The sequence below is a fragment of the Helianthus annuus genome, chromosome 16 (assembly GCF_002127325.2).
Source record: "Helianthus annuus cultivar XRQ/B chromosome 16, HanXRQr2.0-SUNRISE, whole genome shotgun sequence".
NCBI classification, from domain to species: Eukaryota; Viridiplantae; Streptophyta; class Magnoliopsida; order Asterales; family Asteraceae; genus Helianthus; species Helianthus annuus.
Genome location: NC_035448.2, coordinates 21,179,482 through 21,205,853, shown reverse-complemented (window position 1 = coordinate 21,205,853; position 26,372 = coordinate 21,179,482). Strand labels below are relative to the sequence as shown.

General features: G+C 35.9%; 2 protein-coding genes and 1 pseudogene across 2 annotated transcripts; 2 read left to right on the top strand and 1 right to left on the bottom strand.

The window, feature by feature from the left end:
• Positions 1 to 4,541: 4,541 nt before the first annotated feature.
• LOC118488178 lies at positions 4,542 to 9,739 on the bottom strand (annotated as a pseudogene).
• Positions 9,720 to 21,411, top strand: LOC110916542. Its single transcript, XM_022161250.2, has 15 exons — positions 9,720 to 10,050; positions 10,259 to 10,661; positions 10,769 to 10,946; positions 11,047 to 11,186; positions 11,682 to 12,351; positions 12,420 to 12,520; positions 13,210 to 13,354; positions 16,518 to 16,586; positions 16,668 to 16,713; positions 17,598 to 17,881; positions 19,100 to 19,179; positions 19,251 to 19,386; positions 19,478 to 19,652; positions 20,903 to 20,985; positions 21,059 to 21,411. Exons 1-15 carry the CDS (start codon positions 9,960 to 9,962, stop codon positions 21,179 to 21,181), a joined length of 2,724 nt encoding a protein of 907 aa, XP_022016942.1. The 5' UTR covers positions 9,720 to 9,959; the 3' UTR covers positions 21,182 to 21,411.
• Positions 21,412 to 22,787: 1,376 nt separating this feature from the next.
• Positions 22,788 to 24,518, top strand: LOC110915559 (CCG-binding protein 1). Its single transcript, XM_022160282.2, has 3 exons — positions 22,788 to 23,046; positions 23,224 to 23,297; positions 24,015 to 24,518. Exons 1-3 carry the CDS (start codon positions 22,851 to 22,853, stop codon positions 24,345 to 24,347), a joined length of 603 nt encoding a protein of 200 aa, XP_022015974.1. The 5' UTR covers positions 22,788 to 22,850; the 3' UTR covers positions 24,348 to 24,518.
• The last annotated feature ends 1,854 nt before the right edge of the window (positions 24,519 to 26,372 follow it).

The following is a 26,372-nucleotide window of genomic DNA, read 5'->3' as shown; positions in this document are numbered from 1 at the left end:
AGTATTGTGTATAACGATCATGATAATTTGTGTGATATTATTACTGATCCAACTGTGAAAATGACAATGTTCACAGAGTGGATGAATTGTAACAAAGTCGATGAATTTGCCAGGACATTGAGGTATGTTCAGTTCCGGGATATTATGTATGGAAACCTAAAAATCACAAATGGAATCGAAGAAAGCATCCGTATGGATCAATTGGGAGGATACATTATGTCCCACTATCACTTGGTGATTGTTATTACCTAAGGATTTTACTGAATCATATTAAGGGACCAACCTGTTTTGAAGATATAAGAACAGTTGATGGACAGGTTTTTGAAACATTTAAAGATGCATGTTTTGCACGGGGACTGTTGGATGATGATAAGGAATATGTTAATGCTGTGAAAGAAGCTAGCACATGGTCAACCAGAGATTTCTTGAGGACTTTTTTTGTAATGTTGTTACTGTCAAATTCGATATCTCGTCCTGGTTTTTTTGGTCGGAAACGAAGTCCCTGTTATGTGAAGACATTCTGTATCAGCAACGAAAGATAACTGGTATTGCAGGTAATGTAATTATTTTATTAAAGTTATATACAACTACATTAAAATTATGCAATAGCTCTGTTACTGGGAAAAAAAAACTAATACTTTTTCAACATTTGTTTTAGATTTTGATCTTCAACAAGAAGAACTTGAAAATATCTGTCTATCTGAAATTGAAAAGTTGCTACTTACCAATGGAAGTATAGTGAGAAATTTTGATGATATGCCAAGTTTTCCGGACAATTATGTTTCATCATCGAACAATCGATTGATAATGAAAGAACTATCGTATGACAGACTAGCTCTTCAAAGGGAACATGATGGTTATGTAAAGTGTTTAACTGCCGAACAGGAAAGGATATATAAAATCGTTATGGAAGCGATTGAAAAGGTGATGGAGGTGTGTTTTTTGTATATGGTTATGGTGGAACTGGAAAGACGTTTCTTTGGAAGACATTCTCAGCTGCATTACGATCACAAGGTGAAGTTGTATTGAATGTTGCATCCAGTGGAATTGCTTCACTTTTGCTGGATGGTGGTAGAACTGCTCATTCAAGGTTTGTAATTCCAATCAACATTAATGAGAATTCAATATGTTCGATAGGGCCTAATACTGTAACATCCGTCAAAATGGATTCCCGAAATCCATCCCGTTTTGAAAAATTCGAATCATAACCTTGAACCAACGGAAATTTTTGTGCGAAATAAATAATCGTTGAAGAATTTATTCTTTAATTTAATTAATTAAGTTGTTTAAATATTTATATTGTTTAATTTGATTAATATTACAAATAAAAATTTTTGTTTATTTATTTCATAAAATAATTAGTTAACTTGCTAAGAATAAAGTTGGTGTATATTTTAGAATAAAGTTGGTGCAAATCCAATAGTCAAAACCCTCATATACTATATACTAGCCACAAAAGTGATTTTTTTTTTTTTGAATAAAGATTGCCGCGTGAACAGCTCACCAACAACCTCAAGAACAATCAAATCAATGGCAGATTCCTAGTAACATGTTATGTGATTGAAGTTACCATGTTTCCAAATTTTATAATAACCATGAACCTAGACTCATTTCAACACCACTTTTGAAACCAAGATTTCCGCTTACAAATCTGTTTACGCGTACAACCTTGTTTCCAAATCGGCTTCACTGATTTCACGGGATCATTATGCCCGTTTCTTTTTTTTTTTCTACAAATCAATCAAGGATCCTTTCCAAACTTACAAGATTCGTACACTCTATAAAACCCGAACCGTTTTACCCCACTCGACACATCTCGACACAACCACAACCTCCTTTCGTTACACTCCAAACATCGCCCGAACCATTCTTTCATTGCCGAAAAACCCACAAGCTTTGTTCGGGTCCGAGCATTATAAACGTTGGCTTACCGGAGAATATAGACATCACCGGAAAACATCAAGAGTTTCACATCCGACTTCTGTTCGGTATATATATATATATATTCTCCAACAATTCGTTTTATTTGATTCTTGTTACGTATTAACCGCTGATGAGAATATATAACAGTTTACGTTATCTCGCGATAAAGATATCGATCGGAGTTGTTACGGGGAAGCCGACTCAGCTTGTTTGCCATACCTCTCTCTCTCTCTTTCTCTCTCTGTCTGTCTCGATAGCACCTCGCTGGAGAAACCGGAAGCCACCGGAGTTCGAGGAACTCGCGGATACCCGACTCGGTATATTTTCTTATAACCCGTTTGTTCATCAAATCCTTCATCTACATGTTGTTCTGTCACAATCACAGTTTCCTTCTTGCATTTATTTAGCTTGAGGTGACAACCGAAGCCACGACAGGAAGTCACCGCTAAAACGTATTCGGTATACTTTTTTGTTTCCTGACATATGTTCGTTTTTCTCATATATAAACTAGAAGAAATGGCTAGCATCAATGAATCATGAATTTAAAGTTACAAATGTATATATATATATATATATATATATATATATATATATATATATATATATATATATATATATATATATATAGGGAGCCGCTAAAATGAAAACCATCTCCAGTTGTAAGAACCACGAGAACCATTCTCTACCAATAAGATAATGACACCCAAAAGGGTAAAATAGTCATTTAATCATATCCATTAAATCAACTGTCTCTCTCCTCTTTAAATTCTGACTAACATTTATATCACCTCCATCCTTTTCATCTTTCTCTATCACCCACTCTCTTTCTTAAAAACCAGATCACCACCATTATCCTCTCACCTATCTCTCTAAAAAATCTGAGATTTTGAAACCAAAGATCTACGACGTCGAGGATTTGACGGAGATGGTGGTGGTGGGTTTTGACGGCGGACTTCCGGCCGGTCACCCACACACCCTTGGGTTCCTGGTCACCGGTGACGGCGGACCTCCGGCCGGTCAACCACACCCCTTGCCTCGATAACACCCCTTGGGTTCCTGGTCATCGATGCCCACCCGGTTTCATACATCCGACCCGATTCTTGATGTGGGTCTTGGATCTTTTGTGTTTTTAACACTTTTAGGAACATACCCAGTTGGGGATTGTGGGAAAGTTTGAAGCTTGATGGGGTTATAATGTTGTAGTTGAAGGCAGCGCCGCCGTGTGCGGCGGTGGATGAAGGCCGGTGGCAATGGAGGAGGAGGAATCATCCATTGCTTTTGCTTTAATTAAGGAGGAGGAGGACAAGCAAGCAAAATAAAAGTGGATGGGCCGGTGGCAGCGCCGCCGTGAGCGGCGGAGGTCCCGGTCTCCTCCCCGGGACTAGTTCATCAGTTCCTTTGCCCCTGTGTTGTTGATTTTATCTGGTACTTTTTTGCACTATGTTCTTGATTTTACTGGGTTTAGTATGTTGGGGATTTTTCTGGGTTTAGTGTGTTTGGATCTTTAATTTTGTGGGTTTGATGTTTGAATAAAAGTGGATTTTTCTGGATTTTTTCTTGATTTTACTGGGTTTAGTATCTTGGGGATTTTTTGCACTATGTTCTTGATTTTACTGGGGTTTGATGTTTGAATATGGGTTTGATGTTGAATCTGGGTTTCATGTTGAATCTGGGTTTGAAATATGTTTGAATGATGTTCTTGTTTTCCTTTTGAATGTTCAAATCGTTTGAATATGTTTGAATGATGATCTTGTCCCTTTTGAATGTTCAAATCGTTTGAATATGTTTGAATGTTGAATCTGGGCTTGAAATATGTTTGAATGATGTTTCTTGTCCCTTTTGAATGTTTAAAACAGTTGAATATGGTGCCTCCTTTTGAATCGGCAGTGATGATGTAAAAAAAACTGACAATGGCGCGGCAAGGACGGCGGAGGGTAGGTTTTTGAACCTGCAACCCCATTTTGCAGCCGTTGATTATCGGAAAATCTGAGCCAAAACTTCTTTTTTTTTCTAGAATCCACTCGTTCTTTTGATTTTTGTTTGTTGGATCAGATATATCATGGCGAATTCTTCAGAAAAAATTCTGTCTTCCACAATGGAATCTGATAAGTGAGATTTCGAGTAAGTGTTTCCATAATCTTCTTCTGTCAAAGATCCTTTTTTGGCTCTCTCTTTAGCCCTATGTCTCTTATCGCTAGGAGGTCTTCCTCCACTAGCAGGTTTTTTCGGAAAACTCTATTTATTCTGGTGTGGATGGCAGGCAGGCCTATATTTATTGGTTTTAATAGGACTCCTTACAAGCGTTGTTTCTATCTACTATTATCTAAAAATAATCAAGTTATTAATGACTGGACGAAACCAAGAAATAACCCCTCACGTGCGAAATTATAGAAGATCCCCTTTAAGATCAAACAATTCCATCGAATTGAGTATGATTGTATGTGTGATAGCATCTACTATACCAGGAATATCAATGAATCCGATTATTGCAATTGCTCAGGATACCCTTTTTTAGTTTCTAGGGTCTATTTCTTAGTTCAAGATCCCTCTTACTAACTGGAATCAAAGAATTAGTAGATCTGTTCCGCCCAAAATGGTAATGGGCTTGGGTTATGAACTTATAAAGATTCATATTCACATACATAAGAAGTATATAGGAAGAAGAATAGTCTGTGATTTCTTTTTGAAAAAAAAGAACTGGCTTTCTTTGAATTTGAAGTAATAAGACTATCCCAATTATGACACTCATGGAGAAAGAATCTTAATAAATGCAAAGAGGAAGCATCTTTGATCCAATAGCGAAGAGCCTGAACCAAGATTTCCAGATGAGCTGGGTAAGGTATTAGTATATCTAATACATAATTTAAATGTGAAAAGTTGTCCTCTAAAAAAGAAAATATGGAATGAATTGATCGTAAATTATCGGATTTAACTACCCCTTTCCTTTCTAGGGAAGATATTAATCGCAGAGACAATGGAATTTCCATAATGGTTGAAGAAACCTCTGACATTACTTGCTTATAAAAATTCTTGTTGTGCCCCAAAAATGCAGTCTGTTTAATGATTCTGTTGATACATTCGAATGATTAAACGTTTCACAATTAGTAAACTGGATTTATTGTCATAACCTGCATTTTCCAACAAAATCGATCCATTTAAACCATGATCATGAGCAAGTACATAAATATACTCCTTTTTTATTTTTTTATTTTTAGGCGTCGATGATGATAACAATATATCTGAGACGCTTCATTGAGTTTGCGATTTCTGGGTCCGTTCATTTTTGCGTAAAAAAAATTTTGTAAAAAAAAATTAAACCGTAAACTTTTTTACGTCAACCGTAAACTTTTTAACGTAAAAAATTTTAGGTAAAACGTAAATACGTAAATTTTTTTTACTAAAACGAAAAAAACGTTAACGTAAAAACGTTAACATAAAAAGTAAAACGTAAAACTTAAAAAAGTAAAACGTAAAAAGCTTACCGTAAAACTTAAAAAAGTAAAACGTAAACTTAAAACGTAAAAAGTTTTACATAAAACTTAACATTTAAAAACATAAAAAGTTTAACGTAAAAAGGCATGTAAAAAACGGCGTGTTAAACGTAAAAACGTAAAAAACGTTAACGTAAAAAACCGGCGCGTAAAACGTAAAAAACGTTAATGTAAAAAACATTAACGTAAAAAACCGGCGTGTTAAACGTAAAAAACGTTAACATAAAAAACCGGCGCGTAAAACGTAAAAAAACGTTGTCGTAAAAAACCGAGACGTAAAACGCAAAAAAACGGCGTGTAAAACGTAAATAACGTTAACGTAAAAAACCGGCGCGTAAAACGTAAAAAAACGTTAACGTAAAAAACCGGTGCGTAAAATGCAAAAAAAAAAACGTTGACGTAAAAACTGGGACGTAAAACGCAAAAAACCGACGCGTAAAACGTAAATAACGTTAACGTAAAAACCTGGACGTAAAACGCCAAAAACCGGCGCGTAAAACGTAAATAACGTTAACGTAAAAAACCGGGGCGTAAAACGCAAAAACGGCGCGTTGAAAAAACGACGCGTGAAAAAGCCGGGCGAAAAAACGGCATGTCAAAAAACGAGGCGTGAAAAAGCCGGGTGAAAAAACGGAAAACGTAATTTTTAATGCAAGTAAAGTTTTTTAACGTAAATGACGGCGTAAATAACGGCGTGTAAAAAAAACGACGTTTGAAAAAGCTCGGCTCGCAAAAAACGTTAATTGTTTTGTTAAAAAATCTGAATTTAAAAATGATTTTTAATAAAAAGATTCTGATTAAAAAATAAAAAGTAATATAATAAAACAAAAATGTAATAAAAAAATAATAAAGACTAAAAGACAAAAAAAAGTAATTTTACTAAATTACCCTTTTTGATTAAAATATTAAAGACATAATAAGACAAAAAATACTTAATATTATTTTTTAAATACTTTTAATCTCATCCATCCATCTACTTGATCTAATAGCCAGAAAGTGGTTCACGTGGTTCTTACAACTGGAGGTGGTTTTCATTTTAGCGCTCCCCTATATATATATATATATATAAACTGTGCGTATGGTCCATATTTTCAAATGAGGAAGATGACAAAAAGTAGATCCTTGAATTATAAAGTTTACTACAAATTATGGGTTTTATTTCAAATAAACATTTGTATACGTTTATGTTTATTATTATGAAGATGATGACAACCATATAAATCAAATAACAATTCAATTTTATTTTAATCCTTTTATTTTCTGTATTTACTTTACGTTAATTTCTAACTTTAATAACGAGTTAAATACATAAATAACTAATATAGAGATTGGGATAACTATTTAAACTTATAGTAATCACCTCTTGTGTCGAATTTCGTATCTAGGTTAATCACTTTTGTTCATCCTCTTGGTTTCCTATCAATTACTCGTGCATTATTACAAGAAAGCGCAACGCAAGCACTGTGAGTATACATGACCCATTTTCTATTTTCCACTTTTGGGTGCAATATGTATTCTATATCAAACATCACAATCACATCAAACATTTTACGCACACTCTATCCTTACCCTATGTGATACATTTTAATCATGTTAGACATGTTATGCTAATGTAAACATTCATGACTATGTGTTCATTAACTTCGTACAAGCCTCCCCTAACCATGGTAGCGCTATAGGTTGAGAAACGCCCCTCCCGTTATATTAACGGGTATTGTTAGGTTAAACTATGTTAAAAACCACCCGTACACTTTTGGGTTGGACACGTTAATTGCGTTAAACTTTGGTTTGGACACGTAGAGTAACATCGTTTCGAGTAAACTGTTAACATGATATTGTATTTCACATTTGGATATGAGCAACATTTTAAACACGTACTATGCTATGTATGAAAACTTGTATACTCGCCAACATGCTTTTGTTGACTTTATTTTAATACATATTGCAGGTTGATTGATCAAGATACAAGAAAACAAGCTAGGATGGCTTAGGAACTCATTCTAGAAATAAACTATTGTTTGAATTTATATTTGGATGTTTGAAACTTTGTATTACCCTTTAGTTTTAATAAAATGATTTAATTCATATTGTCACATTTAGTGTTACGTTGTTTTGAGCAATTTGTTCATTTCATCCCGATGTTTCCGCCATCGGTTGGGGTGTGACAGATACTGAGTTAGGTGATTTAATTAAAAGAGCAACTTTGATTATTTGGGATGAAGCACCTATGACTCACAAGCATTGTTTCAAGGCTCTTGATAGAACAATGAGAGACATATCACGTTCCAGTCAACCGAACATGGAATCCAAGCCTTTTGGGGGAAAGGTCATTCTATTTGGTGGTGATTTTAGACAAATTCTTCCAGTTATCCCTAAAGGTACCAGAACAATGATAGTCAATGCTTCTTTGAATTCTTCTTATATATGGCGATACTGTCAAGTACTAAAGCTAACTGAGAATATGAGATTAAGAGTTGGTTGTCAGGATTAAAGGAATTTGGAGAATGGATTTAAAGCTTGGTGATGGTCTGCTTGGTGAAGAAAATGATGGTGAGATAGATATTGAAATACCAGATGATTTACTTATTCATGACTAAGTCAATCCTATTTCTTCTCTCATTTCATTTACATATCCGGACATGAATAAGTTTTTGTGGGTTTTAACATATTTCCAACAAAGAGCGATTCTTGCTCCAACTAATGAAGTAGTGGATTCAATAAGTAAATTGTTGTTAGAGAGTCTGCCTGGTGAAGAAAAGGTTTATTTTAGTTCAGATAGTTTATGCCAATCTGAGGAAGAATCAAAGCTTAATATGGCATTGTTTCCTCCTGATGTATTAAACAATCTTCGTTTATCTGGTTTACCTAACCATAAATTAGTACTGAAACTTGGTGCTCCAGTGATGTTACTTAGAAACATTGATCATGCAAATTGATTGTGTAACGGTACACGTTTACAAGTCATGAAGCTCGGAAAAGTTGTGATTGAAGCAAAAATTATCACAGGGACTAATATAGGTCATCATACTTTGATTTCAAGACTGAAGATGACACCTTCTGATAAAAGAATACCAGTGAAGATTTCTCGAAGACAATTCCCACTTTCACTGTGTTTTGCTATAACAATAAATAAAAGTCAAGGACAATCATTGGAGCGTGTTGGTTTATATCTTCCACGTCCAGTTTTTAGTCATGGCCAGCTCTATGTTGCTGTATCTAGGATAAAAAGTAGGAAAGGGTTGAAAGTTTTGATTTGTGATAAAGAGAAACGAGTCTGTACAACCACTACTAATGTGGTTTACAAAGAAGTTTTACAAAATCTATGATGATACTAAACATCTGTCAACCTGGCAACGTCTGTTGGGTATAATAGAGGAACCGTTGTTAGGAAATGTTTGTTGGAAAGCAATACAAATTTTTGAAAGCATCTGATACTTGCTCTGCATTAAGCCTATCCTGAGAACACATGCTGCGAAAAATGTTTATATCTGGCGTTGTAGTAACAAGTTTGCAGGTCTCATTTTTAATGAGAGTACTAAATTCTTTGTTAATAACATTATTCTCTTAACATCTGTTTACTAACCTTTGTAATTTCTGTTGACTGATCTTTTTAACCTGGGTTGACTAACATCTGATACTTACTATTTATCCATCTGACAAGCTCTGTTGGAGATAATGGATGACAGTTTTTAGGAAAGTCTGTTGGAAAGCAACAGAGATTTTTAACAGTTAATAGACAACAGTGGTTTGGTTATCAACATAATGGAATTTCTGTTGAATAAACCTATTGACCATTAGTTTACATCAATTTTGTAAGTATGCACTAATTATTTTTTTACTTTATGTCAATATGTGTTATGCATGGTTTTCTAAGAAACCACCCGTTTTTGCACACGGGTCTTACCGCTAGTAATGATAATAATGCCTTTTGTTTTTTCGTTGTTTAATAATATAATATAATTATTTTTTTGTAAAATTTATAATATACCGTTGCGACGTATTTATTATTATCTAAATAGGCTACGTTTCAGTAAAAGTTTATAAAAAATCAAACGCATCAAATAAATTAATTCTCTTTGTTTTTTACCATTACAGACCTAACCGATTCTATCCAAACAACATCAGTACCAATACCGGTATTCGTTTTTGTAGTTTTCTCCACACTCCCACCGGTGCCATTACTGACCTGATAAACCGATTCCGACCTGATACTGTAACAAACCAAACTAATACCAACCGAATATCCACGGTAAAGAATAACATGCCACGATGGATATTACAACTCACCAGTGACGTAGATATTCCAGATCATTCGTAACCTGCATGACTGTATCAGTGTATCCCTCTCCCTCTTCCACCACGGATCAAAATTTTGAAACCAAAAAATCATCATACCTAAATTCTCGATTAAGAATTTCATCGAATCAATTCTCCTTAGGGTTTGTTACGATTTCAATCTGCAATGTTCGTTCATATATTCCTCCTCAATTCATGACATTCTCAATCATGCATTAACGTTTTACGTCAACGATCTTCTATTCCTCAATGGAAACATTACAGGATCTAATCGAAGAAGCAAGGCTCCGTACAGTGTGGTGGACGGTTTGCATATTCATCGTCACTTACTTCTTAACACGTAACTTTCCATAATTCCGTTTTAATTCATTCTCAATTTGTCAATTTCAATTCCAATTTTATCACATTTTGCCCTAATTTATTGCCCTAGATCATTTATCATAACACAGAATCAATTCTGTAACGAAATCTGATCGTAGGTTTAGTTTAACGGTTTAACCAATAGTATTCGAAATTTCGGATGATTGTTATATTGTTTAATTTGACAGACACGAGTAAATCGATGTGGATGAATATTCCGATAGCGATTGTGATAATATCAGTGGTTCATATTGTGATTAGTGAAGTGGATTTTCATTGGAAGATTAGGAGACCTAATAGGCAATCATACTTGTCTCACCTAGAGAGAAAACAGATGTCTGTGAATGATTCTCGGCTTTCGGCGTTGCCTCAACAGCCTAAATGGAAACGGAAGATTGATTCGCCGGTAGTTGAGGCGGCTCTAGAGGATTTTGTTAACAAACTTTTGCAAGAGTTTGTTTTAGATTTGTGGTATTCGGATATAACGCCGGATAAGGAAGCACCGCAGCTGATTCATGCGATTATTATGGATATTTTTGCTGAGGTTTCGATACGGGTTAAGGATATAAACCTTGTTGACTTGCTAACCAGGTTGGTATGTCTAGAACTGTAAAATACTTTCTTAGTTAGTACACACTTTGAAACCGACGGAAGCTGTGATTAATATTGTTGTTTGGTTATGTATTCGGTTGTTTCAGGGATTTAGTTGATTTAGTAGGGGATCATTTGGAGCTTTTTAGGAAAAATCAAGCTGCAATTGGGACGGAGGTTATGGTGACGTTGTCTTCTGAAGAACGAGACGAAAGATTAAAGCGTCATCTAATGGCTTCCAAAGAGCTTCATCCAGCTTTGATATCTTCAGAGAGTGAGTACAAGGTGTGAGTGGAGAGTTTTAAGCATTTAATGCGAATTAGTTAGTACAATGAGTGATGACTATTGTTTTGTGAATATTATCTAATGGTGCTTAATGTTGTAGTTTCTTAAACGGATCATGGGGGCGGTTTTGGCTGCGGTTCTTAGACCTCGTGAAGCACAATGCCCGTTAGTTCGATGCATTGTGCGAGAGCTTTTAACTTGTTTGGTAATGGAACCCGTGATGAGATTCGCAAGCCCCGGGTGAGTTTGTAAGAATTTGTGGTCGACTTACTTTTTTTTTTCATCAAGTAAAATGTCATTTTCGTCCCTGAGGTTTGGCCAGTTTTTGCGACTTTCGTCCAAAGGTTTGATTTTTCGCATCTGATCCAAAGGTTTGAAATCTGGCCATTTTTGTCCGGCTCATTAACTCCATCCATTTTTCTCCGTTAAGTCGGGGGGGTATTTCCATCATTTTTGTTAACTTAAAGGGAAATTCGGTCTTTTGAATACTTGTACATTATGCTAAATGCTTGTACATAAAGTGAAAAAAAAAACCGAATTGCCCTTTAAGTTAACAGAAAAGACAGAAATACCCCTGACTTAACGAAGAAAAATGGAAGGAGTTAACAAGCCGGACGAAAATGGCAAGATTTCAAACCTTTTGGATCCAGATGCGGAAAAACAAACCTTTGGACGAAAATGACATTTTACTCTTTTTCATTTAATAGTTTTTTTCTATTTGATGTGTTTTAACAGGCATATCAATGAACTGATTGAGGGTATTCTTCTCGCCAACAATAACAAAGAAGGAAATGAGGCAGTTGACGATCAGTCAACTAACGTCACGGGTCAAAACCAGAACCAGCAAAAAAGTCAAGAATTGACTTCTACAAAAAGCGACTCTTCTAGCAGTCAAAAGAACAATACACCCAATGATCAAAATGGAACAGGTTTAAATCCACCTGGGCCCATGGTAAGTGGGCCGGTTCCAGATGTACTGTTGAACACACGGTCCTCTGCTTGGGCCCGGGTTCGTGCGGAAAGAAGAAAAGAAGTCCTTCAGCCTGAAAATCTTGAAAATATGTGGACCAAAGGGAAAAATTACAAAAAGAAAACTCAAAAGCAAGTAGTACGTTCTGGAATAAATGAATATGAATATGATCAACAACAAAATCTTGATGGTAGAATTTTGAGTGGTGAAAGCAAGATATCAGATCCTTCTGATATAATTGATGGAAATACTTCTAGTGTACCAAATTTGGAAAGTTCTAACAGTGTTTCTGATCAAAATCAAGTTGGTGGACCGATAATTTCGGAGTTTTATAGTGCGAATGTTGGTGTAGATAATGATGTACATAATGTTAATAATGTTGGTTCTGAACAAGTAACACGTACTGATGGTTATGTTCCGAAGCTCAGGTGTCGGGTAAGATTATTTTAAGGATTTTTAACTTCAATTTCTTTATTCTATGCTGATTTATTCACATTTTACAGGTTCTCGGAGCGTACTTTGAAAATCTTGACTCGAAATCATTTGCGGTTTATTCCATTGCAGTGACAGATGCCGATAACAAGACTTGGTTTGTAAAACGAAGGTCTTGTTCCTGAGCTCTTTCTGTTAACATTTTTCTATGATTACCCATAGGCCTGTAAACGAACCGAACGTTCAAGAACTGTTCGTGGGTGGAAAGTTCGTTTATTTTAATAAACGAATGAACAAACATGAACATATATTTTGTTTGTTCATTTATGTTCGTGAACATCCGGTTATGTTTGTTTATTTACGTTCATTTAAATTTAATATATACATAAGTAGTTATATTTATATAAATATAAACATAAAAGTGGTTTTATAACTACTTATATAATTATAAATAGTTAGTAATTAGGCTTTCATGTAATAAATATAAGCTTTACAATGGAACTTATCGTAATTAATCACTAGTTTACATATAAAAAAATTAGTGTTGGTTCGTTTGTCTTCGTTTATTTTGGTCAATTATGTTCATTTATGTTATTTCAATTATGTTTCTCCGTATAAGTTTGTTTGTTTGTCTGTTTACGTTCGTGAACTGTTCGTTTAGTTTTAAATGAACGAACATACCTATTTTCCTAATGAACGAACATGAACACAAAAAGTTGTTCGATTATATGTCGGTGTTCGTATTCGTGTTCGGTTAATATAAATGAACAAACACGGATACGCCTATGTTCGTGTTCGTTCGTACCGGCCAAATTACCCGAAAAATTAGGTACTTATTTTTTATATCTATTTTGTTAACAGATACCGGAATTTTGAGAGACTGCATCGACATCTTAAAGCCATTCCCAATTACACATTACATTTGCCTCCTAAAAGAATTTTCTCATCTAGCACAGAGGATGCGTTTGTTCATCAACGTTGTATACAACTTGATAAATATCTTCAAGTACGGTTCCAGATTTCCTATTAAATTTCCAAAAGAGTAAAATGCCATTTTCGTCCCTGAGGTTTGGCCACTTTTGCGATTTTCGTCCAAAGTTTTATTTTTTCGCATCTGGATCCAACAGGTTTGAAATCTTACCAATTTCCATCCAACTCGTTAACTCCATCCATTTTTCTCCGTTAAATGAGAGGCATTTACGTCTTTTTAGAAAATTTTTATCAAAATAAAAGACACAATAAGAAATAAAGATCCAGTTTGTTGACTTTCTCCCCACCTAAACCCTTTAATCATCACAAAATATCTAAAAAGACGAAAATACCCTTGATCATCATCATCGTACTCAGTGAATCACACCAATAGCAAATCTAAGGTAGGATCTGAGGAGGGTAAGATGTAGACAGCCTTACCTCTATCCCATAGGAATAGAGAGACCGGTTCCAATGAGACCCCCGGTTCAATAGTAGTTTTGTATCAAGCCTTGGACATAAGGCACATAACAGTCAGCAGTCGGGACAAAGACCAATTAGTGCATGTGTGCCCTTGTCTTTTGGCTATCAATGCCACCACATGATGCATGATTAACCGTCATCGCTTTTAACGTTGTTTCACGAAATCAGTAAAATAATGTTAAAATTAGTGCAATTTCACTCTTGCCTCCAGATAAACTTGGTAATTGTATTGTATTCTTGTATATCATTAAAACTCAGATTACATGGGATATAAATACTCAATATAATTACACTCTAATCCCTATATTATAATATACTTCATTTATTGTCTAATATTCCCCCGCAAGCTAAGGTCGGGAAGCGACCTTAAGCTTGGACCGTAGTGTGATGAATCGTTGTGAAGGCAACGACTTTGTGAACAAATCTGCTATCTGATCATTGGTAGATATAAACTGAACCGTTAGTTTCCATTGTGCAACCTTTTCACGAACAAAGTGAAAATCCACTTCTACATGTTTTGTACGTGCATGGAAAACAGGATTTGCCGAGAGATACGTAGCACCCAAGTTGTCACACCATAAAGTAGGAACTGCTTTAACAGGAACCGAAGTTCATGAAGAAGAGTTTGAAGCCAAGTGAGTTCAGCAACCGTGTCTGCTAATGCCTTGTATTCGGATTCTGTGGATGACCTAGAGATAGTACGTTGCTTTCGTGCAGACCAAGAAACAAGAATTGACCCAAGGTATATGGCATACCCTCCGGTGGATCGACGGTCATCCGGGCAACCAGCCCAGTCAGCATCTGAGAAAGCACTCAGTGAGTTGTAAGCCGCATCAGTGTAAGCATGAAGAAGTGTATCTGAATCATGGGTGATGCATAAACCAAAAGAAAGTAGAGTGAAATTCAAAAAACTCATTATTGTCATGACAGAATTGTTGAACGGAGAGTAAGTTTTGTTTGACTTCAGGTACATGAAGAATGTTTTTTAAGGGAAAAGGTTTTGTTTGGTGAATAAAAGTGTGAGGAACCAATATGTAGGATGGGTAATGCCTTACGATTGCCAACATGAAGATGGTCGTCACCGTAATAGGCCTCAGAAGTATCCAAGCTAGAGAGATCTGGTGCAACATGTTGATTAGAACCCATGTCTGGTAGCCAGGAACTTGACTACGATTACCTCCTCCTTGATTGCGATTGTTGTAGTTCCCTCGTCCACGGTTATGTCCTGATTGATTTGTCTGACCACGTCCACGATTATTTCCTGGCCGATTTGTATAGAATGCTTGTGTAAGTGATTGGGTGATGGGGCTTGTTTGTAGTTGAATACCCAGCTGCGCAGCCAGTTGTTGGACAGCCAAAATAGCATCTGATGGAGTGGTAGCGGTAGAAGTACGGCTAGTGTTAACAGCCGTGAAAGCTTGAGCATAAGAGACATCAGGAACCTGCTTATTGATCATATACTCATGATCTGATAAGAGTCCATGTAATTCAGCAAAGGTTGTTGGAAACTGCCTAGCAACCAACATGGACTTCAGGCCATTGTACTCATCCCGCAGCCCAGAAATAACCAGCATAACCAGATCTCCCTCCCTCTGGAAAAGGTTTACCAATGTTGACAAGAGCATCAGAATACTCCCGTGCTCTAACAAGATAAGCAGACGAGGTTTAATCGCTTTTCATCTGGATTTTCAGGAGTTCCTTGTACATGCTGAAAAGAAGCCTCGGAAACAGTAGACAAAATCAGCATATGGACGTGAGCGTCATCATCTTTGTCTGTCTTTTCCAGAAGAGCCAGAGGCTTGTATTGTTATCGGTGGGCAGCACATAACGGAACAAATTGCTGGTTATCAAAAACGGTTGTAACATAGCTTTCCAATACACATAATTGGTTGGAGAAAGTGTGAATCTGAACTTGTGAGAATTGTTAGTGGTTTTCTCGGCTTGGGAAAAGGAAGCAAGAAGAGCCATTGTAGTGCTGCCGATAAAAACGAATGAAAAAGGTGTGTATGGCCAGTGGCGGATCTAGAAAATCCGCCAAGCCGTAACGTTTTATAAAAAAGCGGTAACGAAATCGAAAAAACGTTATATTTTTCCAAAATTTACACTAATTTTACACTACCGCCGGAGCGCCAAGCCGTAGCGGGGGTTGCCCCTTGTTATATGCTGGATCCGCCCCTATGTATGGCTGCGGCTGTTACCTGCGATGTTCGATTGAAATCAAAAAGGGCTGCTGTTGTTGCTGCGATATCTGATTGAAAAAGAGAATAGGCAGGCAATTGTTACCTGCGATGTCTGATTGCAGAGGCCGGCCATTGTGTTGGCGGCAGAAAAATTGGGTTAAGGATCGTACGCTCTGATACCAAGATAAACTTGGTAATTGTATTGTATTCTTGTATATCATTAAAACTCAGATTACATGGGATATAAATACTAAATATAATTACACTCTAATCCCTATATTATAATGCAATTAACTTATTGTCTAATACCTCCCGAGGACCTGCACATATATACATTATATGCGCACGCTGCAGGCGGGGCGTTAACGAGTTGGATGAAAACGGCAAGATTTCAAACGTTTTGGATCCAGATGTAGAAAAACAAACCTTTGGACGAAAGTCGCAAAAGTAGCCAAATCTCAGGGACAAAAATGGCATTTTACTCTTTCCAAAAACTAAATCTGTTGATTTAAAATTGAAAAAGTTATGTTTTTGCAGGATCTTTTGTCTATAGCCAATATTGCTGAGCAACATGAAGTTTGGGACTTCTTAAGCATGTCTTCAAGGGTTTGTGTTTGTGTGTACGTTTATTTATGCTAATATTCAAGAGTAGTACTTCTAAAGGAAATTACCAATCTACCACTGCAGAGTTACTCTTTTGGAAGGTCATCATCGGTGGTGAGAACCTTAGCAGGTATGTTGCTTATTCTTAATGTTCTTATTAATATGATTATACATTTTTCTTTGTGATTGTAGCAACCAACATTTTAAGTAGGCGTAAAATAGAAACCAAGTAGGATTCTATTATGATTTTTCTAGATTTAGAAGCCAAGTTAAACTGTATTAAATATTGTAGCAACTAATTATTTGTCCAACGCTAGCATGCCATTTATTTGCTAACATGGCATGTATTTTTGTCTAGTGACATCTAATAATCATTTTCTAATACAGATTGATTAAAGAAAAGATAAACTCGACGTTGATTTTTAATACATATTTTCCACAATCATTTACCACAAATGACATAAGATGTGGCAACTTGCATAGCATCAACAAGTTCCACAACAACAATTTATAGGTAACTACATTTTGACCTACCACGTGTTCCGGTGGCGTCGAAACTTAAAGTAACTCGAACTTGTATCGTCAAATATTTGACCCAACTTGTTTTCAAACAAAATTTATGTCAAAACGTAGAGCAACTGAAAACGCACATGAAAATAAGCCCGAACACGTATTATATTTAAACTGACTCATTACCTTTTTTGACGGGTTAAATGCCATGCAACTTCTGCAAGCAACTTATCAGGAAATTATAAGCTTTTTAAGTTGCTTGCATGGCATTTAACCCGTCAAAAAAAGATAATGACCAAATCAGATAAAAAAATGCACGATTACCAAAATGGACCAAAATGGCGTTTTCAGTGATGTTTGCCATAACAATAATAATTTCAAAGAAAAATGCCACATGACCAATCTAACAATTTCAACTGATTAAAATTACCAAAATAGCCATTATGTCACTTTATCGTAGCCTAACTACTATTTACTGATGTTTGCCTTATCTTTGGTTATCAGTGAATGTGGGCGATGCTGTAGATGATACGGTACGCCAATTCAAAGGGGTTTCCGGTGGTTTAAAGAAGAAAGCTGCGGGCCCGGGTTTACCTTCTGAATCTTCTGCTTCAGTTGCTAACAGAAACGTGGCTAACAGTTCTTCTTATAAGGAAGGAAGGCCCGCTGCACAAAGTAATGAACGGAATGGAATTAGCTCAGAAGTTCGATCTGAATTACTCAGTGTTGCTGCGAATTATCCCTCAACTTCTGGTCTTAAAGAAGATCCACTTGGTGTGCCAGCAGAGGTGACATTAGTTATCTCCATAATGTAATTTAGTTTTGCGTTTGTTATTACAGGTTGGCCTGTAAATGAACCGAACGAACACGGACATAATCATTTAACTTTAACTGAACACGAACATATAAGCGAACACATTTTTTTGTTCATGTTCGTTCATTAAAAATGGGTATGTTCGTGTTCGTTTATGTTCGTTCGTTTAATACCTAAACGAATAGTTCACGAACATAAACAAACAAACTTAAACGAACATATTTTAACAAACATAAACAACACAAATGAACATAAGTGATCAAACATAAACAAACATAACGTAACTTTTTTATTTATATAAATGATTGATTAATTACGACAGGTTCCATTGGAAAGCCCAATTATCAATTAGCTATATTTATATAAATAGTTAGAAAGCGCATTTTATGTTTATATTTATATAAATATAACTACTTTTGTATTTATTAAAATTTAAACGAACATAAACAGGCGTTCACAAACATAAATGAACGAACATGTGTGTTCATGTTCATTCGTTTGATTAAATGAACAAAAGATTAAGATTTTGTTCATGTTCGTTCATTTATTAAATAAACGAACATTAACGAACTTCCCACCGAACAAGTTCACAAACAGTTCATGAATGTTAGGTTCTTTTACAGGCCTACATGTGCTAAATTAGTCATGTTCATGGGTTGGTGGGTCGAACCTGAACATGACACGAACCCAAGAATCGTATCACATACATCAACCCACGGGTTGACACGAACATGGCTGTTTAACCCGGAATTTTATTTTATTCTGTTTTTTTTTTGCATACTAATAACTCAAAAATTACAATTTTTCTACAAAAAGATACAAATGTATATAAAATATTAAATCTGTAAATTTTAAAATGGCTGCACGTTTCTTATTTATCTTTTAAATTTTGTCATAATCCAATCAGGATAACTTATGACACAGAACACATTTTAATAAGAAGTATAAAATTAAACGGGTCAACTTACAAATCCTTCAGGTTGACCAAAACAACCAGCTTAGCTATACTTGTTCGTGGGTTCGACCTGAAATTGACCTAAACCCAAATCCATGAATCTCGTGTTAGGTACGTGTCATGTTTTTGTGTCGTGTTAGAAGTTCACACCGTTAATTGTTATGTTGATATATTAATAACGCCTTTCTCGAATTTTCGTTTGTATTTATTATCTGTTTTCTGTGTGTCCTTTTCCAGTGGGCCCCGCCGAATGTAAGTTTACCCTTGCTAAATTTGGTGGACAAAATATTTCAACTCAACAGAAGAGGCTGGTTAAGGTTTGTCATTTGGTTTATCTAGCTGTAGTATCAAAATCCATACCTCGGATGATTAATATTTGCGTACGCAGACGACAGGTGTTTTGGATATCAAAGCAAATCTTGCAACTAATGATGGAAGATGCTATTGATGACTGGCTCTTAAGGCAAATTCGTTTTCTCAGAAGGGATAGTCTTGTTGCTCAAGGAATTTACTGGATCCAAGATGTAAGTTAGTTGCTAAACAGTTGATATATATTTTCTGTATTTTTATTATTTTCTTTTTTAAAATCTAATTTGAAAATGCAACTGCTGTTAGGTTCTGTGGCCTGAAGGCACCTTTTTTCTGAAATTAAGAGCAAATCAAACAGATTCTTCCCAGTCAAATGAGAGTTCTTGCAAAACTCCATCCGGCAGTAAAAATAATAAAGGGTCATTTGAGGAGCAGCTAGAGGCTGCGCGTAGAGCTAGCGATATCAAAAAGATGATATTAGGTAAATATATAATGTTTTGCATTTTATCCAAATGTTTTATATAATTTAGAGTAAAATGTCATTTTCGTCCCCGAGGTTTGGCTAGTTTTGCGACTTTCCTCCAAAGGTTTGTTTTTCGCATCTGGATCCAAAAGGTCTGAAATCTTGCCATTTAAAGGGGTATTCGGTTTTTTTACATAAAGTGAAAAAGACCGAATTGCCCTTTAAGTTAACAAAAAAAAAAAAAAACATAAATGCCCCTGAGAAAGTACTTTTTTTGCTACCTATGCCAATTCTGGAGTCTCCGCCCCATAGGTAGCCCACTAATCGATTGCATCCATTGTCACCGCATCGGCTTGCGTTGGAATCCTACTATAAATTCATTTCTTCATGTGGAATGTTGCAAATTGTTGATGTTGGAATTGGATCACTTTGTTGAACCTCTTCCTCTAAATCAACATAATTTTGTGTTTCACTACCTCCTTGAGAATTACGTTTGCCAAACACCATGTTAGAATTAGAATCTCTGAGATCTAATTGAAATTGTAGTGTAGAAGTGTGGGAGAAGAGGGTAACAAACTGGTGATGAAATTTGATAGACATTGAAGGGTATTTATACTTGTTCTAGCCTATAGGATTTAATTACTTATATGTGAAATTGATCTTGGTAATTGGAATCATCAGTAATGTTACAGGGCCTTCAAAAAAAGCAGTACTAGTAATGACAGGGGAAAGCCAACAGTCAGCTAATTTCCCACCTAAAATTATATATGGATCCCCGTACCTTGTCAATTTGGATCTCCGTACCTTATCAATTTGGATCATCGGACCTTATCAATCTGGATCGCCGGACCTTATCAATCTGGATCGCCGTACCATGACGTTCCGGATCAGTAGCGAATGGCGATTGGGTACACCACGATCCAATACGTGGATCGTGGCTACCCTAGCGATTTAGGTAACTATGGTTTGTAATCTTGCCATTTTCATCCAGCTCGTTAACTCCATCCATTTCTCTCCTTCAAGTCAGGGGCTTTTATGTTTTTTTCTGGTTAACTTAAAGGGCAATTCGGTCTTTTTCACTTTTTGTAAAAAGATTTCAGACCTTAAAGGGCAATTTGGTTAACTTAAAGGGCAAGATTTCCGACCTTTTGGATCCAGATGCGGAAAAACAAACCTTTGGAGGAAAGTCGCAAAATTGGCCAAATCTCAGGGAAGAAAATGGCATTTTACTCTTTATTTTGTAATATATGTTGAATATTTTTTTTCAGAGGGAGCCCCGACTACATTGGTCAGCCTGATCGGACACAAACAATACACGCGAAGTGCTAAAGACATTTATTATTTTCTCCAGGTAAGGTATATACATTATGGTTTTTAACATATAGAGTAGTTGGTTTAATTGTAAAAATGTGCATAATTTGCAGTCTGCTGTGTGTTTGAAGCAACTTGGGTACGGTTTGCTTGAACTTGTACTCATAACGGTTTTTCCAGAGCTGCAAGACATCGTAACAAATATGCACGAGAAGAAAAATGATCCGGCGGTTTAGATATGCCTCATTTAGATCACAAAGTTTTGATGTTTAGATTGACAAAGTGGTTAAAGTTGTTGATTGGGTATATAATTGGGGCAACATTATTTGTTGATCATATTCCAAGTGTACACAAAAGTGTAGCAAGAATCTGTATAGATGTAAGACATGATATCACATAATCATACTTGTACCACGTACACATGTATTTGTTTTGATGGCCTAGGAACTATTGGTTGTTCAAGTTAGTGTGTTTTTTTGTTTACTTGTAAATCGGGAAAAAAATTTATGAGTGGTTTATTTGGCACATCTGGTTTTTGAATTTGATCTTTTAAGTAATAGAAATTACACTTTTAGTCCCAATAGTTTGCGTCTTTAGCATAGCCGACTTTTGTCGAGGATGTGAAATACTTCATGTCTTCATATGTTGTGTTGCAGAAAAGGATCTTGAAGGTTTGTCTCTCCTAATTAGAGAATAAAAAACATTGTTACTCTACTAGGGTAAGTTTGTAACCAGGTTCTATCGTAACTAAGTCGATGTAAACTCTAGAGCAAGAAAGTAATGTATTGTAAAATTACATTTTTCAGGAGTGAATACTTGTGAGATGAGTATTTAAAGGGGTTAAGGAGTCATCCTGTTGTGTTAACATTTTTGTTGAGCATGATGTTTCGTCATCTTAGATAACAAACTATTCGAAATATGATATGGTAGTTAATATCATGATATCAAAGTCTTTAACACATTTATACTACTAAACTTTTTCTTTTATATTTGGAGATTCTACAAGAAAATGTCTTTTTTTATTAGTTAGGATAATATGCAAGTCCATACAATTTTTTGTTAATTGTTAATCTATTCTGTTGCTTTCTAGCAGCTTGCTAGATTCGGACTCCCTTTATTTTAATGAAATTTTCCTTGCCGTAACAATAATTCATCATCATCATCAACGCTAAATAAATTTCACCCATAGCAAAACTAAGATAAGGTCTAAGAAGGTTAAGATGTAGACAGCCTTACCTCTACTACTGCTTCCAGTGAGACCCTCGGCTCGATAGTAGTTTTGCATCAAGTCTTGGACATAAGGCATATGACACTCAACAATTGAGACAACTGCCGATTAGCGCATGTACCCCATTGTCTTTCGGCTATCAACGCATGATGCATGATTAACCATCCCCTCTTTTAACGTTATTTTCACGAAATTAGCAAATAAAATTAGTATACTTTCACTTTTGCCCCGAACATCCACCCGTATATACATTATATGCGCGTATTGAATGCGGATACTAACCTTATCCTATAAGTTAATAAGATATTCCACAACAAAAAAAGTGAAACCGTGGGCCATAAATCCAACATGCACAATAAAATATCCGCAGGACACAGAAATCCATTCCCATGTATGGCACTGCACCAGATCAACACACTTGTCGCAATCTCAACGGCCATCGCCCACAATTAATCCCAAAACCCGCTTGCATTATTCCAGTAATCATCATACAACGGCCAAGATCGCATCCTTCATATTTCTTACAACAACCACCAGTCACTCTAACCTCACCACACGACTGAAAAAAAGTGATTAGAAAATATCTCATCCTTATCCAAACCCCCTTTATTAATAATAATATCTCACAACAATTCCATCACTCAGTATTTCACACACGCAATTTGCATCCGTACACGATGATGATAAGATCAGTTCCGTTTCAATCTCCTACCGTTCGCTCACCGCCGTTAGCTCCGGCGACAACGACGACGATCTGTTCTTCGTCCAGAAACAATGCGTATATACCTAAACTTGAACCTTTTAGTCGAAGCAAGTTTGATCGAATCGTTAAGGATCCTCCGTTGATTCAGAAATCTGAAAACGATTTAGCAGGTTTTTTGCTCGATCACTTTCTGATCTACTTTTATTTTTTAGTTATTGATATTTGATTATTGAATCGTTAAGGAGCAGATGTGTTTTTACTCACTGATTCGGCCTAACAACTACCAGATCCAATAGATTAAAGATCAATTTTGTTTTTAATATAATTAGGTTTTTTTGTTTACTCAGATTACTGTTCAACGCTGGAAGGAGATCCGTCGTATAGCTGCTGGAGAGCCTATTTCGAGCTCAAGGATCTCGAGGTAAGATTATTAGATTATCCGATTATCTACCGTATGATTTCGGTTTGTGTTATTCAAGTTTAGTAGTAATTGATTGAAGTATTAAATTATCAGATTATCTACTTTTTAATTTCAGTTTGTATGAATCAAGTTTAATAGTAAAATAAAATAAAATAATTGATTGAATATTAAAATAGTCAGATTATCTACAGTATTGATTCAAGTTTAGTAGTAATAATTGATTATAGATTAAATAATCAGATTAGCTACACTATAATTTCAATTTGTATGATTTAAGTTTAGTAGTAAACTAGTAATTGTTTTAGGTTAAAATTATCAGATTATCTGCCGTATGATTTCAATTTGTATGATTCAAGTTTTTACTAGCAACTGATTTTGAGTTGAAATTATCAGATTATCTGCCGTATGATTTTTAGTAGTAATTGATTCAAGTTAAAATTATCAGATTATATGTAGCGTATAATTTCAGTTTGTATGATTCAGGTTTAGTAGTGAGAGATTCAAGGTGAAAATTTAGATTATCTACAGTATGATTACAATTTGTGTGATTCAAGTTTAGTAGTTATTTGATTTATAAGATTAAAATTATAATTTGTATGATTCAAAGTTTAGTAGTAATTGATTCGAGTCTAAAAATATCAGATCATCTACTGTATAATTTCACTTTGTATGATTCAAGCTCAGTAGTAATTGATTTTTGAAATGACATATGAACAGAAAGAAGCACCAAAGGAAGAGGTGGAGAGAGTGATACTGGAATCAGGAGGTATGAAATCCTTGATAGGATGTTTACACGGGATCTCGGAAATTCACAAGGCAAAAAAGCAGTCACAAAACAGATCAAACGTGAATAATAATATGAAGCAGGAGAATACGCCCGCGGTTGAAGGCGGAAGAGCGTGTCCGGTGCCGGACGGACTGCCGAAGAGTCGAGAAGAGATGGAGGAAGAAGAGAAGGGGAGAATGCCAGACTCTCCATTTACCAGATTGCTTAGATCAAAAGGAAGGTCCCCTGCTTGGTACTCCCCTGCTCCTGATCATGAAGCGTAATAATTTCAAAACCGTTTAATTAGGTTTTAGGACGATATATAGTTTCGTTTATGATTGTGGTGATTTTTGCTTGGTGTGTATGTATATATCTTGTTGCAAGTTTTGTTCTGTATATTGTTTGTTGCGTTCATTAATTGAAGCTCTTTTCGGACATGTCACATGTCCACCTCCTTCCTTCCAAAGTCGTGAAACATAACCATTAAATTTCAGGGTTTCACGATCTAAAATTTATGTACTTGAGAAGTTGATCTGAGCATTGATGTTATTAAAATTTGAGCTTTTTTTTTATTTTTTGAAAGGCCAACAAAATTTTTATTCACCAACCTAGTAAGGTGCTAGCACCACAATTACATCCACCAAACATGAAACAAAAGAAAAAAACGTAACAGAAACATAACAAAGATTATAGAAACATTAGAAAACTTCAAACCTCTTCCAACTATCCCGTGTGAGACTGACCTCTTTTGATCGATTTTTTACCCACTGATAGCTCATACTTTTTATTTCCTCTACCATCTTACTGACTGAGATAGGGACCTGTTCAAACACAGCCTTATTCCTCATTAGCCAGATACTCCAAAGGAACACAAGGGCGACAGCATGTAGAGCCTTCCTTCTTTTGACAGGGCCGGGCACCAAGTCGCTAACCTGAAGGATATCTATAAGGCTGAAAGCATAAAAATTTGGGATCTTGCACCATTGAGTAATAACGGACCACACCAATTGAGCAAACTGCATGACACAAAAAGGTGATCGCAGGTTTCCGGAACTTCATTGCAAAGAGGACATAGCACCGAAGCCGGCTGGATACCTTTCATGGACAATGCCGTCCTTGTCGGTAATCTCTCCACCATCGCGCGCCAACCGACAATCCCAACCTTTTTAGGCATCCAATTATTCCATTTAAATACCGAGTTCGGTGGTGATAGATTAAAAGCTTGTACCTGTATTTTATATGATTGGATTTGTTCCACACTGATTTTGATGGAAATTATAATGTGTGCTAAATGAATACTTGAGTAGGGGTGCACAAAGAACTCTACTCTGAACCGAATCCGAGAAGAAAACCCGAAACCGGTTATTTTTCTGCGGTTTGGAACGAATAAGATATGGAAACCCTATTTTTTCACATATTTACAGGGGATTTTCGTAACCCGTGGTATAGGCTACGCTAGGTAGATTCTGCCCAAGGACAACTCAAGATGGCTGTAAGCTACGCTGGTGACGTAGGTTTATGCCGAAGTGTGTTTTCTTCACTTCCCTTGCATTCCAACCTCTTGCACCTTCTTATAAGCATCCAAAACTTCATGTTTCATTCCCTAATCATATTTTCTTCCATATTCTTCACTCCCAATCCATTTACATCTTCTAAAACACGTCCAAAATTTGTCTTAAACACGTCCAAAATTCGTGTTTAACCAGCAAAACATCAATTTGTCATAGGAATCCAATTCCACACACATAAACACAAAAAACTTTATCAATTAAGCATGTTAAATCACATTTCAAACCCATTCCAGGCTCTTTATTCACCAACTCTCTCAAATAAGAGAATCTGGCGTCTACGTGCTTGGTTCGTCTATGCATAATTGGATTTCAAGGCGGTTTCAACGCTTTTGGAGGCCCTAAGAGAACTACAAAGTCGGGAGCCTATTGAATTGATATAAAGAAAATCAGCAATTGAAATTTGGGACATTGAATAACCGTAACAATGATTTTTCCTAATGTTGGCTCTAATTTTGACCAACCCGCAATCAGCTTTACATTGGTTACTCAAAACTCAAAAGACGTTGCATGTAACGAGGGTTGGTTTGTTGGGGCGCTGCTTTTGGATTCTAGAATGAAGTACACACGAACAGTGTGGACTCGTGGAGTAAAATCCTAAATCTTGAGCCTAGAAACGTTGTTTAAATTGCCCAAAACAAGTCTGATATATGAAATGAATTTTTTTGGAGGCCCTTATTTTGGGTGGCCCTAGGCCTTAGCCTAGGTTGATAAGCCTAATGGTCCGGCCCTGCTGGATTT

Excerpts from the sequence above, each read along its gene's own strand:
- LOC110916542 (XM_022161250.2), top strand. The coding sequence starts at position 9,960 with ATGGAAACATTACAGGATCTAATCGAAGAAGCAAGGCTCCGTACAGTG. Across the intron at positions 12,352-12,419 it reads TTCCGAAGCTCAGGTGTCGG|GTTCTCGGAGCGTACTTTGA; the intron begins GTAAGATTATTT and ends CACATTTTACAG. Across the intron at positions 19,180-19,250 it reads AACAGAAGAGGCTGGTTAAG|ACGACAGGTGTTTTGGATAT; the intron begins GTTTGTCATTTG and ends TTGCGTACGCAG.
- LOC110915559 (XM_022160282.2), top strand. The coding sequence starts at position 22,851 with ATGATGATAAGATCAGTTCCGTTTCAATCTCCTACCGTTCGCTCACCG. Across the intron at positions 23,047-23,223 it reads ATCTGAAAACGATTTAGCAG|ATTACTGTTCAACGCTGGAA; the intron begins GTTTTTTGCTCG and ends TTGTTTACTCAG. Across the intron at positions 23,298-24,014 it reads TCGAGCTCAAGGATCTCGAG|AAAGAAGCACCAAAGGAAGA; the intron begins GTAAGATTATTA and ends ACATATGAACAG.